The sequence below is a fragment of the Pinus tabuliformis genome, chromosome Q (genome assembly GCF_031772625.1).
Source record: "Pinus tabuliformis cultivar Carrire ecotype Pingquan chromosome Q, CPIR1, whole genome shotgun sequence".
Classification (NCBI taxonomy): Eukaryota; Viridiplantae; Streptophyta; class Pinopsida; order Pinales; family Pinaceae; genus Pinus; species Pinus tabuliformis.
Window position 1 is genome coordinate 173529263 of NC_142296.1, and position 20115 is coordinate 173549377.

Below are 20115 nucleotides of genomic sequence, written 5' to 3' on the forward strand. Positions count from 1 at the left end.
GAGCATCGACATGGGGATAAAATTTCAAGGGTCAGGAAAACCAAAATATCATAAAATCGGGAAAATATCAGTAAAAATCAGCAAAGCTCTACAAAATCAAGATACCAGCAAAATATCAGTAAAAATCAGCAAACATCGGCGAGGCCAAAAAATCGTGATTTCGAGATAAAATGGGGATGTTATCGTGATGTTCACAACATTGCATGGAAGTCCTCTGAAATCTAGTTGAGAGGGAGTCAAATCTAAAGATCATTCTTGGAGACAACTCCACTTATCCAGTGAAGGGATTTGGTTTTGTTAAATTTCCTTTGGACTCTGGGGAATCCACTCTTCTTCATGATGTCATGTATGTTTCGAGATTAAACGAGAACCTAGTGTTTATATTTGCCTTGGAAGATAAAGGGATGAGGGTTGCCTTCATAAAGGAAAGATCCTCACTTGGCCTATGGAATCTTGCATGCGAGATGCTTTCACCTTGGGATTGAGAATTCAAGGACTCTATAGAGTCAATGGAAGACCTCTACAAGCATTGATTCACGATAACAATCATCAAAGTTAGCTATTGCATCAAACACTGGCACACCTACACTATGAAGCCTTGCCTAAAGTAAGAAAGTTGGTTTTTGGGATGCCTGATGTTCAATCTAGTCATGATGAAGTATGTCTAGGATGTACCATTGGAAAGAAGGCAAGGGGACTACTCCCCTCTAGTAAAAATAGGAGTAATGATATTCTACAACTCATCCATGCTGACTTATGTTGACCCATGCCTATGTTGAATTTTCTAAGTCTATCCATTAGAAAATTAATTTGTATTCTGTTGGATTATTTCTTCTACTTGTAAATTCTGAACAAGTTATTTAAAACATTTAAATACCGAAATAAACACAATACAGTCACATCATCTACAAATCATCAGCTGAAAGAAAACAAACACACAAGTGACACCGTTATTTTTGGACAAATGTCCCCGGAAAAATCCAATGCGGGAAAACCGGTGCAACTATTCTGAGAGTTTATTATTATGCAGTATTTCCTTGAGTACAACTGGGTGCGTAACCAGCTCATATGACAGAGAGAAAATACACGACAACAATACCTCTCTATTCAGAAACAGGTATTTAGAAATCCTGTGCCACGAAACCCTCTCCAACGACTCTGAAGCTCAGCACTGGCCCTTCTGGCCTCTGCGTCAACCTCTTGTTGCAATTTGTCAGTGCCAGGACCCTTTGCGTCAGCCCTCTGAGGCATTGCACAACCTCTGGGACCCTTTGCGTCACTCCCTCTGCGTTTTGCGTGGATGACACAGTCCCTCTGGGCTCTGTGCTGTCTTTGCTGGGCTTTGTGTGGCCTACTCTAGCTGTTGCTATCGCTCTTTGCTTCTGTGCTGCTCTCTTGGCACTGTCTCTGCCTCTATGCCCAGTACTCACTGCCCCTTGCTGCTGATCATTGATTCACTTTTGCCTAACAACCCTGCTCTAGCAAAATGAATGACTGATCACTCTAGTGTATTCTCCAACTGACCCTCAAGCCTCTTCTTATACTATTCTCATTGGTCCTTCAACGACTGAGATTAAATCTCCAATCAATGGCTAAGATTAGATTTGGCTTGATCCATGACTTTTGGAACCTTCTAACCTAGTTTTATATTAATATCCATTAACATTTTATTTTAAAAATATTAATTATTTTAATATCTCCCAAATCGGGTACAATCTGTTCAAACCATTTCGGGGTCTTGGAGATCTCATGTGCTTTAACCTCTCCACCAATTTTCATGGCTAGAGCACATCCGATGCTATCACAAATCAACACCCCCTCTTAGCGAGGACTGTGCTATAGTAATACTGCTCACTAAGCATCACTCTGATTATCTGGCATTGGTACCTATGCTGATGCTAGGCCTCCCCACCCAACATCCTCTGCACTGCTTCCCATGGCCCTCCCACTACCACTATTGCATCTGTATGGCAGCTCCCTCTGCATCCGTGCTTTTGTTGGTCCATCCTCCCAACACTGCATCTGCATTGTGTCCCCCTCTCATCATGCTGCATCGTGCTACTGCCAACTGTTATTGCGCTGCAACTCAGTTACTGAGAAGTAAGTAACTGATCCACCCAACTTCTGACATCCCTGTCAGGCTAGATATACTCCCGATGTTGAAGCTCTCTCTGCCACTAACAAGTGCTCCCTCTACTGACCTCTGCGCTGCTGCAACAACTCCCTGCATCTCGCACTGTTGCACATCTCTCTGTGCCATCCTGCACCGTTGCAACACTATTGTGCCTCTCGCACTATTGCAGCTTGCTAGCCTCGTGCTACCCAGGGTCTGATGCACTGTAGCACTCTCTGTCGCTTCAGCTGCATCCATCTCTAAGTACATCCATCAGTCCTGCTACTCCTCTTCGGGGCTCCTGTAGCAAGGTATAATCCAAGAGGTTGGGTACCTCAAGGATCCTGCCCCTCATCGCCTGTAGTCCTCTTGACTACAGCTCGACGTCTCCCTACTTCTCTAGTGGCACATGAGCACTCATGGCAGAATCATCATCCTCCTCGACTTCTTTCTCTGCCTTCGTTGGCGCTGCCTTAGAGTTAGAAGCCTCTCCCTTGTTCTTCTTCCTAGGACATTGCTTCGCATAGTGATCCAGTTCCCCATAGTGGAAGCACTTGACCTTGGAGAGGTCCTTCTTCTTCCTCTTCTCCTATTTTCCCCCAGATGCCAGAGCTGCATCTTCTTCCTCTTCCTTCTTGATCCAAAATCCTTTGCTGCTACTTCCTGTCTTGGTCAGCCATCTGATCTCTTCTGAGCGAAGAGCCACCCATAATTCTTCCCAATTTGGAAGCCTCGCCCTGCCCAGTATGCTCTAGACAAATGTCTCCCACTCCTCGGAGACTGCGTTTAGTGCTGTCCTCACCATCAACTCCTGATCTAGTGTGGCCCTTATGGAAGTCAGTTGGTCCCGGATCTCCTTCAACTAACCGAGGAAGAGATCTATTTGCTCCCCATTCTGCATCTGGTATGACCTTAGCTAATTCTCAAGTAACATCTTCCTCTGCACGGAAGTATGTTGGTACAATGTCTTCATGGTGTCCCACTTCTCCTTTGCTGTTTCCTTCTCGGCAGTATGTTGGACCACATGATCCTTGACCCCATCAAGGATGATGCATTTTGCCTTGGGCATTGCCATTGCCTCCTCATACCTCTAATTAGCTACCGGGTAAACTGGGATAGCCATTACTTTCAAGGCGAAGCCCTTGATGCGATTTCTGTCTAGAATGGACAGGATCCTAGGCTTCCAGACCACAAAGTTGGACACTCCGTCCAGCTTATCCTAATCCCTCAGCCCACTCACGACCATCTCTCTGCTTTTCTCTGTTGACTCCTCCGAGTCTCTCTACTTCCCACCTAGAAGTTCTCAGTTCGACTCCTACTGAGTCTCTCTACTTCCCATCTGGAAGTTCTCGGTTCGAATCCTCCAAGTCTCTCTACTTCCTGTCTGGAAGTTCTCTTTTGGACTCCCTCTGAGTCTCGATTTCCCTCCTGGAAATCCTTCTGCCAAACGTCAAGTTGCCCCTCTCCAATGGTCTGTGCAACCACAACACTGATCCAAATTCCTTGGCTAGAAATCCGCCTCGGCAACAACTCCCTCTACCTTGGTTTTGCCCTGTTAGGCACTATTCTGACCATAGTACCCCACCAGCTTCGTTCCCGCAAAATGCCCACAGCTTCCTTCGCCCTAGCAGCTGAAGGATTGAGCCTCTTGGCTTTGCGCAATCCCGACACTGGCAAAACAACTCCCTCAACCATCTGTGTTAGCCCTTTTGGCCTCTGCGTGAACCTATTTTTGTCTTCCTTAGCCTCTGTGCTGGCCTCTCTTAGGCTCGGACTGATGATGCATTCCCTCTGCATCAACCCTTCCTCTTTTGCTTTCTGCAAGGATCAGCTCTGTCACTCACGACACCTAAATCTACTAGAAATGCTCTGCTCAGCTAATGTGTTCAACTTCCCTATGATCTACAACCACCCTCTGATACCATATTGAATTTTCTAAGTCTATCCATTAGAAAATTAATCTGTATTTTGCTAGTTTATTTCTTCTACTTGTAAATTCTGAACAAGTTATTTACAACATTTAAATATCAAAATAAACACAATATAGTCACAACATCTACAGATCATCAGCTGAAGCAAAACAAAAACACAAGTGACACTGTTATTTTTGGACAAATGTACTCGAAAAAACCCAATGCAGGAAAACCAGTGCAACTATTCTGAGGGTTTATTATTATGCAGTATTTCCTTGAGTACAACTGGGTGCCTAACCAGCTCACTTGATAGAGAAAAAAATACACGGCAGCAATACCTCTCTATTGGGAAACAAGTATTCAGAAAACTTGTCCCACAAAACCCTCTCCGACGACTCTGAAGCTTAGCGCTAACCCTTTTGTGTTGGAATTTCTAAGTCTAACCCGTTAGAAACCCTTCATGCACTTTACTGATTTATTCCTACCTACTTGTTCTATTAGTTAACAATTTATTTACCATGTAAATACTGGAAATAAATACAAGTGCATGCTCAACACATTATAGATCATCAACTGAAGGAAGGAGAAGCAAACACACAAGTGACACTGTTGTTTTTGGACTAATGTCCCTAGAAAAGCCCAATGCGAGAAAACGATGCAGCTATTTGAGGGTTTGATTTATTAAGCAGTAGCAGAATACAATCTGGGTGCCAAATCCGGCTCACCCAATAGGAAAATGTCTCGGCTGCAGTACCTCTCTACTCGGAAGCAGATATTCTGGCTGAAACCCTGGATAAACACTCTGGTAGCTCCACAGCTCCAATCTACCCCACGAAACCCCAGCGTCAGCCTCTCTCTGGCCCATTGTTAGCCCAATGTTACTTTGGCTTGCCTTGCGTTAGCCTCTGGAGGCACTGCGTCAATCCTTTGGCCCTCTGCGTCACCCATGCTGGCCCTCTGAGGCACTGCGCAACTCCTAGTTGCCTCTGCGTGAGACTTGGCTGGCTTTGCGTGAACCCTTGGCTGCTTCTGCGTCTTTCTCTCCAACTACTGCATTGATCCTCCCGATGCTATCGCCGCCTCTCTGCTTCTGTATTCACTGCCCCTCAGCTACAACTCTAATCACTCTCTACACTTTCTCAGCAAACCAAACCTCAGAAAGTCGAAATCTTGGTCTCTTGGTTTGTTCTCCAAGTGACCCTCAAGCCTCCTCTTATACTTTTCTCGCTGACAAAGCAATGACCGAGATTAAGTCCCTAATCAATGACTAAGATTAGATCTGGCTTGATCCATGACTTTTGGACCATTCTAACACAATTTTATATTATTTCACATTAATATTTTAATTTCCCTAAGTTTAGATTTAGGGACTCCATTAAAATATTTATTATTTTAATATCTCCCAAACTGTTTAGAATCTTCCCGAACCCTTTCTGGGTATTGGAGATCTCATGTACCTTAGCCTCTCCACCAATTTTCGTGGCTAGAGCACATCTGATGCTACCCCAAATCAACAGTATGACCTTCGCGTCAGCCTCTTGTTGCACTGCGTCAGCCCTCTGAGTCATTGCGCAGCCTCTGGGACCCTTTGCATCACTCCCCCTACCTTCTGCATGGATGATGCAGTCCCTCTGGGCTTTGCGCTGTCTCTGCTAGGCTCTGCGTGGCCTGCTCTGGCTGCTGCTCTCGCTCTCTGCTTCTGTGCTAGTCTCTTGGCACTATCTTTGCCTCTCTGCCTAGTACTCGCTGCCCCTCATTGCTGATCACTGATTCACTTTTGCTTAGCAACCCCTCTCTAGCAAAATGAATGACTGATCACTTTGGTGTATTCTCCAACTGACCCTCAAGCCTCTTCTTATACTTTTCTCATTGGTCCTTCAACGACCAAGATTAAATCTCTAATCAATGACTTAGATTAGATTTGGCTTGATCTATGACTTTTGGAACCTTCTAATCCAGTTTTATATTAATACCCATTAATATTTTATTTTTCTTAAGTTTAGACTTAGGAACTCCATTAAAAATATTAATTATTTTAATATCTCCCAAATTGGGTACAATCTGTCCAAACCATTTCTGGGTCTTGGATATCTAATGTGCTTTAGCCTCTCCACCAATTTTCATGGCTAGAGTACATCCGATGCTACCAAAAATCAACAACCTATGCACTCCCTTGGTGGTTACATCTATTATATAATCTTCCTTGATGACTTCCATAGGAAAAACATGGATATTCTATTTGAAGCACAAAGTTGAAGCATTTGATATGTTCAAGGACTTCAAGGCACTGATAGAGAACCAAACAGGGAAGAGAATCAAAGTTTTTAGGTCCGACAATGATGGAGAATATACCTCAAATGAGTTCGTTGAATTTTGCAAGGAGGCTGGAATCAAGAAAGAGTCTATTGTACTATATAATCTGGAGCAGAATGGTGTGGTTGAATGGAAGAACGAGTCTATTATGGAAGCTTGCCGAGTTATGTTGCATGATCAAAAGCTGTCGAAATTCTTTTGGGGGGAAGCCACAAATACAATGGTCTATGTTCAAATTTGGGCTTCTTCATGAAGCCCTGGATAACAAAACTCTTGAAGAAGTGTTTGTAGATGTGAAGCTCGATATTGGTCATCTAAGGATATTTGGATGCCCTATGTATTTTCATGTGTCAAAGGAGAAAAGGAACAAGCTAAAAGTCACTGGAAAGAAAGGTATGTTTGTTGGCAATTGTGACAATTCTAAAGCTTTTAGAATATATGTGCTTGGTCAAAGGAAAATCGAGTTTAGTAGTGATGTAACTTTTGATGAAGATGTTGCCCTTGGAAAAGCAAGGGACCTTCCTCCACCTCCTCTTGTTGAGAAGAAAGATGATGACATGGACCTACTAGAAGGTCCTTCTGTGTCGGAATCTGAGAAGGACATTGTTGATGATCCCATGGAGCCTATGGACCTCTTGGATTCTCCTCCAAGTGAATCCACTTGCCATGAAAAGACCACTTTGGCTTCGTGATACATTACAGGATGCTGAGAGACATGTCGTTGCCAAAGGAACCTTTAGAGAAAGCAAGAAGCCATGCTGATACCAGGGATACGTTGTAGCTATGAGCTCCATCATATAGGTTGAACCTCCCACTTTTGAAGAAGCAATGAAAGAGCAGGTTTGGAAGGATGCCATGGCCGAAGAGTATGAGTCTATTATGAAGAATGATGTATGGGATGTTGTACTGAGACCTAAAGGAAAATCTATTGTGACCTCGAAATGGCTATACAAGATCAAGCATGGAGCTGATGGAAGCATTGAGAAGTATAAAGCAAGGTTCGTGGCTAGAGGTTTCTCCTAGAAAGAGGGAGAAGACTATGATGACATATTTGCACCAGTTGCCCAATACACTACTATCTGTTCTATTGTTTCCCTTGTTGTTAGTCAAGGATGGACTCTTCACCAGATGACCGTGAAGATTGCATTTCTTCATGGCATACTACAGAAGAAGTATGTGTTGAGAAACCTTAGGGATTTGAAATGCAGGACAGGAAGACTCATGTTTGCAGGTTGAAAAAAGCTCTATATGGTTTGAAACAAGCCCCCAGATTCTGGTATGCATTCATTGATAGTTACCTAGTGAAGCTTGGATTCACAAGAAGCAGTGATGCCTGAATGTCTACTTCAAATTAGTCCAAGGTATGCCTTTGATTTTGGTTTTATATGTTGACGATTTATTCTTATCAGGTAGTGAGCTCTTGATGCTTTAGTGTAAGTGGGAGTTGGCCTCTAAGTTTGAAATGAAGGATCTTGGTTTGATGCATTACTTCCCGGGATTATAGGTGTGGCAAGGACTCGGAGAGATTTTCCTTTCTCAAAGAAAATATGTCATGAAACTGTTGGAAAGATTTGGAATGGTAGAATGTAATTCCCTGGCCACACCGATGGAGATGAATTTCAGGAAGCTAGGTGGAGATGCTGCTAGACTTGACCTAGCAAATCCTTCTGAGTACCTACAACTGATTGGGGCATTGATGTTCCTCATGAACACTTGTTCATACATATGTTTAACATCAACACTTTGAGTCAATTTATGATTGAACCTCTTCATGCACACTAGGTTGTTGCTAAACACGTGTTGAGATATTTGCATGGGACGATTCATCATGGATATAGTGATGCTGTCTAGGCTGGAAATTTTATTGATAGGAAGAGCACATTAGGGTGTTGCTTTAGTTTGGGTTCTGCCATGATATCTTGGATGAGCAAGAAGCAGAAGTCCGTAGCATTGAGTATGATAGAGGCAAAGTATATTGTTGCTAGCATGGCTAGCTGCGAGGCAGTTTGGTTGAGGAAGCTCTTTGGAGAGCTGTTTGAGCAGGTCCTGGATACAACAATGATATATTGTGACAACAAGAGTGGGATCCGATTGGCAGAGAATCTCGTATTTCATGACAAGTCTAAGCACATTGAGATCAGGTATCACTATATTCGAGATATGGTGCAGAGAGGAACAATGAGAGTTCATCACATTTCGATCGATGAGCAGATAGCGGATATACTGACCAAGGCTTTGTCGAGAGGAAATTTCTTGGTCTTTAGAGACAACGTGGATTGATGGATGTGACCCTCTTGGGTAAGTGTCCTGGCTGATCAAGAACACTGAGCTATGCTCCTCCCCCCTGTTTGAGCTCACAGGGAGAGGAATTGAGCCGGAGAGCTCCTGGGGTTGAGGGAACTCTGGACAATAGGATAGTCTGTGATCCTTACCTTTTGGTAAGTTGTATCTTTTTTATTGTCGAGCAATAGGATAATTTGTGACCCTTACCTTACATGATAAGTCGTACCTAGCCTATTGTCTCTCTTTGGTATTGATAGAGTATACCCCAGTTGGCATCCTACCCACAAGATGGGCTTGTTGGGAGTGTTTTCCCACCCATTTGGCTAATGGGTATTGGCTACTTGGGTTAGGCGTGTCCTTACCATTTGTGGTAAGTGGTATCCTGCTCAAGTTATGGGATGTAGGTGTTCTACCACTGATTCTTGAGGGTCAAGTTGGGAAGATTAGCAAACAATAGGATAGCTTGTGATCCTTACCTCAGGGTAAGTAGTATCTCGCATATTGTCACAAGTCAATAGGATAAAATGTGATCCTTACCCTTGTGGTAAGTAGTATCTTTCCTATTGTCCTTGTATAGAGGGTGGTAGCTTGAGCTTCCCTATGGTATCAAATTCTTCTTCTTTTGGATTCAAGAGTGTTCAATAGATGAGAAAAAATGAGTAGAGACAACATTTGACTTGATGATAACAAGACATTTGAGATGGTACATATGATGCAGTTAGAAATTTCTCCGTAGCTAAGAGGGAGTGTTAATTTGGCATCTTAGTGACAAATTCCCTCCTTTGGACAACCTTCCTCATCTAGAGAAGACCCTCTTTTCCCTTGGAAGAATTTAATTTGGTCAAGGAAAAATATATTTTTGATGTGAAAACCCAAATGTGCACAAAAGTACTAGTTGGCCTAAAGGACAAATTGGGTTTCCAAAATCTCATATAAATACAAGTGAAGTCAACCTCATTTGGACACACATCACACACATCTTCTTCTTCTCTTGGAGGTTTGTAAAAGTCTGAAAATCGCAGGTCTCTTTTACAAGTGTGAGTAGGTGAGAGAAAATTTTAGGAGGTCTGAAATTTGTCTTTGACCAACTTTGACTTTTAAGTGTTTGGGCATACTTTGACTTGGTTTGATATCTAATTTGGATCTATTCTTGGAGGCCGCATTCTTTGGCAGAGAGATCAAGGCATTCTAGACAGTTTGACTTTTGTTGACCACAAACTTTGGTTTCAATTTGTCTCTCCTTTGAACGAGCTGTTTTGGGGCTGTTTTGACTTGACTTTGACCAACAAAGGAGGCCAAATATTTTGACCTTTCACTGAGCCCTTTTGGAGGAGTTTGACCATTGACTTGTGGACTAGTTAAGGCATCTTTGACTATTGTTGACTTTGACCAGATTTGAATTTTTGGCTCTTCTATGGACATTGGTTTATTGGAAAGTCAAAGTTGTTGACCTTTGACTCTTGGTTGATGAATTAGATCATTATAATCTCTCGGTTGAACATTTTATGACAATCTAATGAGAAGAAGAATTTGAAAGAGTTTTCCCCCTTGTGGGGTTTTTCCTTAGTCTTTGACCAACTTTGATGGCTCTTGTTATTGCTTTTGATTGTCTTCTACTGTGCATTGCATTTACTGTTCTATCTATAATTGCTATTTAACGTTGGAAGATTAAATTTGATTGCTATTTATTCATTGTTGTCACTTAGTCTAGTAGTTGTCCCCTAGGTTTCCCTTCCTTAGGGCCCTGCTAGATTTTGTGGTAAGAGGGAAGCATAATTAATTTACGTGTAGCCCAACTTACATATGTATGCAGGGACCAGGGTGTCCTATGCTATGTAGAACAACCCCCAATATAAATGTATATTTTTATTTTACTCATTTTTGGTTGTTTCTTTTCCTTGTAGAATAAATGCTTCTTTGTTATATTTTGGGAACCATAAATGAATAGACATTGAACAAACATTGAGCTATTCATTGAGAAAAATATTCTTCGACAGTTAGTAAGTGATGTTACGAGGGGGTCTGTTCAACTTATGCTTAAATGATGAAGCCTTTTCTTGTGGTCCATTTGGTACATAACATATTGTCTGGTAATTTTTTGAAAAGAATTCAAAATTTGCTAAATCTCAATAATCCATGAATTTTGAATTTAATGGCAAATTTTATGACCATGCAATTTTTTTTTTCTTTCTTATTTGGGGGTTAATGTGAAAACTCCGAAGTCTGGAATCCTACTGCAGTAATTGATGTTATCTCTTCTATTTGTTAAATAAATTAAACAAATTATTTGCAGTTTCTTGCAGCAAATATCTAAATAAATACACGACAACATTCACAATTTAAATACTAAGGAAAAATAAATGCAAAGAAAATTAGAGAAATGCTAGCACACATATAAGCATATTAACACAATTATTTATGGACAATCATCCCCAGAAAAACCCAATGTGGGAAAATCGGTGCAGCAGAAGAGGGTTTCTTTATTATTCTTCAGCAGTAACTCATGTACAAGATATCGGGCAACAAAAATAGAGAAAGAAACACTAGGAGAATTGTAGTATTAAATTTCTCACTCTTCACAGCGATTCGTTGACCCCGAAACAACCCCTCTGCCTTTACGCTGGTCTGATTGCATCATCCTCTGTGTAGTGTCATCATGAATTGTGTCCTCTCTCACGCTGGCCCTTCCAAAATTTATCCCACACTCTCAGGCTACTGCTGATGCCCTCTCTCTCTCCCCTGCAACTCACCCTCTGGCTCTATGTTCTCTTGCTGAACTTCAGCCACTGAGAAAATCAATCTACTTGGGCAACTGAGTATTTGCACTGGTGTGTTCTCCATCTACCCATCGAATTCTTCTTATAATCTTATGTAGGAGCACCAACGACCAAGATTAAAACATAATTGATGGCCGAGATTAATTCCTTGTCGATCTGTGTGAGTTTCTAGATGACTCTCACTACATCTCAATTAATACTGATTAATTAACCATATTCTTTAAGTTTAGACTTAGGAAATAATTAAAAAATTAGTTAATAATCTAATTGGGACACTTCTGGGTGGAATTTCCGGAAACAATTTCTGGGTTTTGGAGAACACATTCATTCTAGCCTCTCCACAAAGTTTCGTGGCTATAACACATCCAATGCTACAAAAACTAACACTCCCTCTTAGTGAGGAAATTGTTCTAGTGCCGCTGTCCCCTGTAGCAACACCCTGTCTCTGCATCATCTCCTCTCACACTGCTGATGTTTAGTTGCTGCTGCCTACCTGCTACCGTGCAACTCTGATATGTGTTGCATCTATGTTGTTGCTGACCCTGCTGAACTATTGTCAACTACTGCATCGTCACTGCAAGTCCCTCTCAATTGTTGCTATTGAGAATCTATTGAAACAGATTCTCCACCATACCCATTTGTTCTCTGAATTGGATGGACTTAACTCTCCCTAAAGATTTTGTGGGTATGTCTGCTACCTAATCGCCTGTGGGGACATACTGTAGCTAGACTGCCCCTCGTTGAACACAACCTTTGATAAAATGACATATGATATCAATGTGCTTCGACCTGTCATGAAATACTGGATTCTCAGAGAGTTTTATGCAACTCTGATTATTAGAATAAACACTGGTCACTCCCATGTTCTTCCTGAACAAACTCACCAACAATTTCCTAAGTCATATGGCTTCACACATAGCCATGCTAGCCGCCATATATTTTGCTTCTGCTGAGCTCGGTGCTGCTGACTTCTACTTCCTGCTGCACAAAGAGATCATCCCTGATCCAACGTTGAAGCAGTACCCGTAAGTACTTTTCTTGTTCACTGAACTACTTCTCCAATCTGCATATGTGAATCCGCTCAACCTGATGTCATCTCCTCAATTATATTTCAACCCGATCTCGACTGTTCCACACACATACCTGAGAATGTGCCTAGTTGCTGGCCAATGCACCCTCTTCGGTTCCACCATGAACTGATTAAGGGTATTGGCAGTGAAGCAAATGTCTGGCCTAGTGTTGACTAGATACATGAGTGATCCAATTAGCTGTCTATACAAGGTGGGATCGACTTCCTTGTCCCCTGATGCATCTATCTTCTTCTAGTTGGTAATCATTGGTGTTCCATGGGTCTGCAGTCTTGCATTCTTAATCTGTGCAGAATTTCTGTAGCATATCTCCCTTGCCCAAGGAAGATCTCCTCATTCTTCTGCCATACTTCCAATCATAGAAAATAGTGCATCAACCCCATATCCTTCATGTCGAATTCTGCTACAAGGTTTCTTTTGCAATCCTTTATGAGCCTCGTTGATCCTGTCAAAAACAGATCATCTACATATAAAACTAGAATGAGAGGCTCATTGTCCACCATCAGATAGTAGAGATTGGGATCTACATCACTCTTGATGAATCCCAACTGTTGCAAGTAACTGTCAATGCGACCGTATCACGCCTTGGGTGCCTGCTTGAGCCCATATAGGGTTTTCTTCAATCTGCATACATGAGTGTCTCTTTCATGAGTTTCGAAGCGTTTGAGCTGCTCTATGTATACCTCTTCTACTATTAGCCCGTTCAAGAATGTTGTCTTGACGTCCATTTGGTGAATTTCCCATCCCATTTGTGTTGCTAGGGATGTGACAAATCTAATAAAGGTATGTCTGACAACTGGGGCGAAGGTCTCCTCATAGTCTATTCCTTCCTTTTGTGCATATTCGTTTGCAATGAATCTAGCCTTGTACTTCTCCACACTGCCATCTACAACGTACTTGATCTTGTAGATCCATTTGGAACCTGCAACTGATCTGTCTTCTGGACGAGGCACTACCTCCTAAACATCATTTGTCATGATAGAGCTGTATTCTTCTACCATGGCATCCACCCACACCTGATGCTGAGCGACTTCCTAAAAACTGGAAGGTTCTGCAACCTGAGCTACCAAGGCTTGATATCTGTCAGGCTGCTTGCGTTGTCTTTTGTCTATCCTGGGAGCTTCGACAAACTCCTCTGCGTCTCTCAAGGTCTGGCGCACTTCCCTACTGGCTCTACCACTGGTGGTGGGAGGTTCAGTCAATTCCTCCTCATGTTCCTGCTGCTTTGTCTGCTGAGAACTTCCTGGATCTCCTACTCCTGAGGAGATGCTGGTATTGGTCACTGTACTTGACCCCTGTGACTGTCGTCTTGCTTGTCCAACTTCCTGTCCCTGCTGCTGGACTAACAAAACTTCTGCTGACTGATCTCTTGCAGGCATCTCTCGAGATTTTCTGAAAGCTCTATCTTCCATGAAATTGGCATCTCGCGTTACTACAATCTTCTTACTACTAGGAATGTAGATCCTGTATGCCTTTGAGGTTTCACTATATTCTACAAGGAACCCCTTCTCTGCAGTATGATCTAACTTACCTGGTTTTTCATCTAGGATCTGATAGTAGGCCACACTCCCAAAGATCCTCAAATGACTTATTTCAGGCTTCTTCCTTGTGAAGACTCCTTCTGACGTTTTCTTCCCCAATGCTCTATGAGTTGTTCTGTTTTGAATGTACACTACTGTGTTACTGGCCTCAACCCATAGAAATCTAGGCAAATCCTGGTCATATAACATAGCCTTTGTAGCCCCAACTATTGTTCTGTTCTTCTGCTCCAATACTCCATTTTGCTCAGGGTTGTATGGAGTTGTCCATTCTCTTTTGATGCCCTCCTACACACAAAAACATGTGAACTCTTTATCAATGTATTATCCAACGTTATCTGAATGCAACACCTGGATCTTTTTCCCTGTCGTGTTCTCTACGAGTGCCTTGAACTCTCTGAACCAATCAAAGACCTCATCTTTGGTCCTTAGAAAATAGATCTAGGGCTTCCTCAAATGGTCATCAATAAATGTGACAAAATATTCACTTCCACTAATAGCTTTGGTGGACATAGGGCTGCAAATATCTAAGTGTATCAATCCCAACACGCCTTTTTCTCTGTTATCACTTCTGGGAAATGTTGCCTTAGTGTACTTCCCAAGTACACAACCTCTACAAACATCATTGTGCTCAGTACTGAGAACTGGAACACCCATCACAGTTTCTTTGAGCATCCTAAGTGCTCCATGGTGTAAATGTCCCATCCTCCTGTGCCATAGTTCGTTTAACTCCTTCCCGCTGCTATTGTCCTTGCCTATCAGTGCCATTGGAGAATCAATCTGCAACCTATATAACCTGTTTCTTCTAGCTCTAATCTGTCTCACCTTCTTCCAGCTAGAGTGTTTGACATACACTTTCTTCCCCACAAAGTGTACATCGTACCCCTTGTCCTGCAACTGGGACATTGAAATTAGGTTCATACCCAGTCCTGGCACATGCAGTACATTAGTAGCACTGGCGTTGGTTCCTGTTTCAGTTTGAAACTCTATGGTGCCTCTCTGTACAAGAGTACATTTAGTTCTGTTCCCCATAGTGATCTGGAAGTCCATCTACTCCTCCTGATAGCCAGAGAAATATTCTCTAACTCTCGTCATATTAAGTGAAGCTCCACTATCAATATACTAGATACCAAATGATGCTGAACTTGACGAGCACACAAATTCATCTTCCAATTTGGAGGACAATTCTGAGGCTTGTTGATTGCTGATTCTATCCATGACTTTTCTGTGCTATTTCTCCTTTACTTTTCAACGCTGATTTTGCTGCTGCAAAGCACTGCGTCCTAGCTGGAAATTTGCTCTGCAAGGAAATTGCTGCAACTCCCTTTGCCTCTAGTAATCTTCGATCTGGAAGATTTTATTCTCTGTCGACTCTCTCAGAGAAATATTTTTTTCTCAAAAATTGACCCTCTTGGCTCTAAGGGACTGCATTGCCTCTAGAGGGTTTCGAATTGCTGCCTCTGCAGAGATTCAAAATTCTCTTTCCTTCTGCTACTGAGCTCTCCGACTTATGATTTGTGCTTTGATACCATGTGAAAATTCCGAAGTCTAGAATCCTACTGTAGTAACTGATATTATCTCTTCTATTTGTTAAATAAATTAAACAAATTATTTGCAGTTTCTTACGGCAATTATCAAAATAAATACATTGCAGTCTTCACAATTTAAATATCGAGGAAAAATAAATGCAAAGAAAATTAGAGAAATGCTAGCACACATATAAGCATATTAACACAATTATTTATGGACAATCGTCCCAAAAAAACCCAATGTGGGAAAACTGGTGCAACAGATGAGGGTTTCTTTTTTATTCTTTAGCATTAATTCATGTACAAGATATCGGACAACAAAAATAGAGAAAGAAACGCTAGGAGAAATTTAGTATTAAATTTCACTCTGCAAAACGGTTCTTTGACCCCGAAACAACCTCTCTGCCTTTACTCTGGTCTCACTACGTCATCCTCTGCATAGTGACTGTGCAGTGCCCTAATGAACTGCATCCTCTCTCACATTAGCCCTTCCAGAATTTATCCTGCACTCTCAGACCACCTCTAATGCGCTCTCTCTCCCGTGCAACTCACCCTTTGACTCTATCTTCTCTCGTTGAACTTCATCCACTGAAAAAATTGATCTGCCTGGGCAACTGAGTATCTGCACTGATGTGTTCTCCATCTTCCCATCGACTTCTTCTTATAATCTTCTGTTGGAGCACCGACCAAGATTAAAACATAATTGATGGCCTAGATTAATTCCTTGTTGATCCGTGTGAGTTTCTAGATGATTCTCACCACATCTCAATTAATACTGATTAATTAACCATATTCCCTAAGTTTAGACTTAGGAAATAATTAAAAAATTGGTTAATAATCTAATTGAGACACTTCTGGGTGGAATTTCCAGAAATGATTTCTGGGTTTTGGAGAACTCATTCATTCTAGTCTCTCCACAAAGTTTCATGGCTAGAACACATTCGATGTACAAAAACTAACAGTGAATTCATAAAAAATCATTAAGATTTGTTTAATTTTTATTGAATTGTAAAAAACTTTACACTTATATTTAACCAAACAGAGCTAGGAAAGCTTCTCTCCAATCTTTTCAATTATAGAAACAAAATAATAAAACATGCCTATCAATTCCTTATCCATTTTTTTAAGGTCCAATAGACCAAAGTTGGCCTCTGTGGTTGTTAATCATCATTATCATCACCATTTTTCGCATGTTTTTGAATAATATATGATGTTCTAACAAGTTTCAGAAAGCTATAACAAAATTTGATTATTTCTCTTTGCCAATCACAATAGCAAGTTTTATCATCTTTTTATCACAGCAGCTATTTTTTTCAGATTTCATTATCGTCAAATTTGAGCACAAACATGAACCAGGTGACTTATCAATGATCATATAGGCAAAAATATCTACATATAGAAAACTATTTTTTTTCTCTAATTTAACTTTTTCCATCTGTCTGATGCTGTAATACATTCATGTGTTTTATTTCCATTTTATATGGCACAGTGAAAAAATAGCGTCAGAATAAAGATTGGTCAATATTGATAATATTGATTATTCTGTTGTATGTGGTGAAGCATCTGAAATTATTTTGAAATGAAAAACTCTTTTCTCTGTACCCATATGGTGTTCTCATGTGCTGCTTTGATGTTTCTCCTTGGACTGAAATCAAATATAATATCTCCCTTAGTTCTATTCAACAGGCATCGATATAGTTTGGTTCCTTTCAGTTCATTATACACATGGGGTGAAGCTTCCACCGTTGGTCACAACATTGATCTTAAGAGCATTATTTTCAATTGTGTGACAGGGTTGAGGTATGCAGGGACAGGAAATGCAGATGCTCAGGAGTTATTGTATTCGTATTCCATATATTTTTTAAATGAGGTATGTTTTGTTTACAGGTTATATGTTGTCATTCATGGGCATATTTTCTCGGATACCATGACAGTTTTTGCATGTGCCTTCCAGATTAAACCTGTTGCATCATCAAATTGGGGAAGACATCCTAAAGGGCTTTCAAAATATGTTGAACGGGCCACTTTAGAGACATGTCTTAGTGTTGTGGTTCTTTCCCTCTCTCTGGTAAGGGTGCTTCCCCTTTATTAGGTTTCATAATTATTGTCTATGTACTGGGTGCTGTTTTTCTGATGTTAGCTTAGATGCCCAGTAATTTTTACATGTAGCAGGATGTGTTCCTTTTTCTAAACTGTAGGCATCAGCAATCCAAATCTGTTGGTTTTATTATTTGCATTTTTAAGATTCATTCACCATAATTTTATACAGTGTTCCACGGGGACGCGTCCCTCAGGGTTGGGTGCGCGCACCCCTTACACCCCGCGCACCCGGGACGGGGGGACGTCTGGGGAAACGTTTCCCCACATCCCCCTTTTGGGGAGATGCAGGGAGACATAGGGGGGACGTTTCGCCAGTGTGGGGGATGCCTGGGTGTCCCCCCTCAAAATGGGCTATGCATCCCCCCTTAAATTTGCTTGTAAACAACGATTTGTGACAGGGAAAACGTAGTATTTGACCATATTTCCCTACTAATGCTATGCTATTCATGGTAATGTTAAATTATGTTAAATTCCTAAAGTAAAATTGAAATGACTTAGGATGTTTGAGAGTGGTTTTGACCTCATTGGATTTCATATGGAGAAAGTAGAATTTTAGAATTTTAGATCTCACTCAAAATCTAATAGACTTAACAGTTTTTCAGGAATTTAGGATTCGATGGAGTGCAATGTTTCCATTGCATTTTGTCATGTACAAGGGTATGGAATTGGTATTTAATCAAGAGCACCAAGCCCTCTGTGTACTTTAGAGTGACTTTTAGACCCATCACTCCATTTTTTTTGAGTTTTAATTATATCAATTTACTATTCCAGTCTTTAGATCAATTTTTCAGGAATTCAGGATTCGATGGAGTGCAATGTTTCCATGGCATTTTGTCATGTACAAGGGTATGGAATTAGTATTTAATCAAGAGCACCAAGACCTCTGTGTACTTTAGAGTGACTTTTAGACTCATCACTCCATTGTTTTTGAGTTTTAGTTATATCAATTTACTATTCCAGTCTTTAGATTTCTTTATCTATTATAGTCTATTTTGCTTAGACTAATTAGATTTTAGAATGATAAATGATGAATTTTAATTTTAAATCAATTTAGAATCTAGAATGATGAATGATGAATTTAATTTTTAAATAAATGTAGATTTGAGAATGGTGAATAATGAATACTGAATATGGATCAAAGTATTTCATTATTGAATCTCGTGGTTTATGGATGAATCATGTATGCATTAGTAAGGATGATGAGTATGGATCAATGCATTTCATTATTTAATTCAATTATGTATGTATCATTCTATTTATGCTTTCATTATTGAATATGAATTTGATATATATATTAAAAAGGAAAAAAGATTATACCCCGACGTCCCCCCCGTCCCCCCTAAACTTCCCTAAAATTTGAGGGTACTCCCACACATCCCCCTTGTGCGTCTCCCCGCATCCGTGTCTCCCCATCCCGGAGACTTGGTGGAACATTGATTTTATATTATCTACGATCCATAGAAACCTTTGCAAATTTGTTCACTTAAAGGAAAGGAGTGTAAAAGGAAAGCTATATGTGTTTGCGTCATTTAACGTGACAGTTAGCTTTTATAGGGAGATGCTAGATTTTCATAGTTAGGTAATATCTAGTATACTTGGCACAATGCTTTGTTGGCGTCAGTGTGTAGATCAGTTGCATGTCTACTGTGATTCCACTGGATAGTAATAGTCTTCAGTATATAGTTTATGTGGGAGTTGGGACATGGTGTCAAAATAATTAGTGTATTGCACAACATCTTGGCTTGCTTCCTTGACTGACGTTTAAGATTTGTGTTTGAGAACCATATACATTTATTCTATTTGAGTGTCTAATTCAAGTTATGTTTGTGATGAACTAGGTGATGGCGGGCACTGGACACTTGCCGACATTTCGACTACTCAGATATCTTCATAGTCGGATAGATGCTCATGGACATATCAAATTTGGAAACCACATGGCTGTAGGATCAATCTGAATACCTATTGAACTCCTGCTGCTGATTTTTACATTTTTCTTTCTATAATAAAAGTATTTGTGCCATTTGTATAATTTGGAACCAAGTTGAGTGCTGTTGATTTTCACATTAAAGCATCGTTTATTTTATAATATTGACATCAATATAGATGTTCAACATGAGTTATAGCTATTACAAATAAAAACGTTAATTGATAAACGGCAATGCTCTTTTGTTGAATCACCTGATGAATGGATTAAAAGCCAGTGCCTACAACAATACAACGTGCCTTACCTTCAAGGCTCTCGATCAAATGAAAAAAAATAGACCTACTATTAATTGGACTAGTCCAAAATATATGGTCAATGTAATCTTTGGGTTGCTGATTGAGATGCTGCCTGTATTTGTGATTGATCGGGGTGAGGTGGGGTACTCATGAAATGATTAATCCTTTAGTCTTTCACCTTTCGTGTTTTGCTTTTGGATTATAGTGAGCTATTTCCAGAGGAATTTTGGAGAATTGTAGT

At 40.7% G+C, this 20115-nt stretch overlaps 1 protein-coding gene across 1 annotated transcript in view; it reads left to right on the forward strand.

Annotated features, from left to right (window-relative positions):
• EMB2771 (E3 ubiquitin ligase) overlaps positions 1-20115 on the forward strand; it is a 497708-nt gene that overhangs the window by 405200 nt on the left and 72393 nt on the right. The window contains exons 27-29 of the mRNA XM_089384149.1: positions 17348-17424; positions 17509-17622; positions 19493-19594. Coding sequence (XP_089240275.1) covers positions 17348-17424; positions 17509-17622; positions 19493-19594 — 293 coding nt within the window. The remainder of the gene's footprint in view (positions 1-17347; positions 17425-17508; positions 17623-19492; positions 19595-20115) is intronic.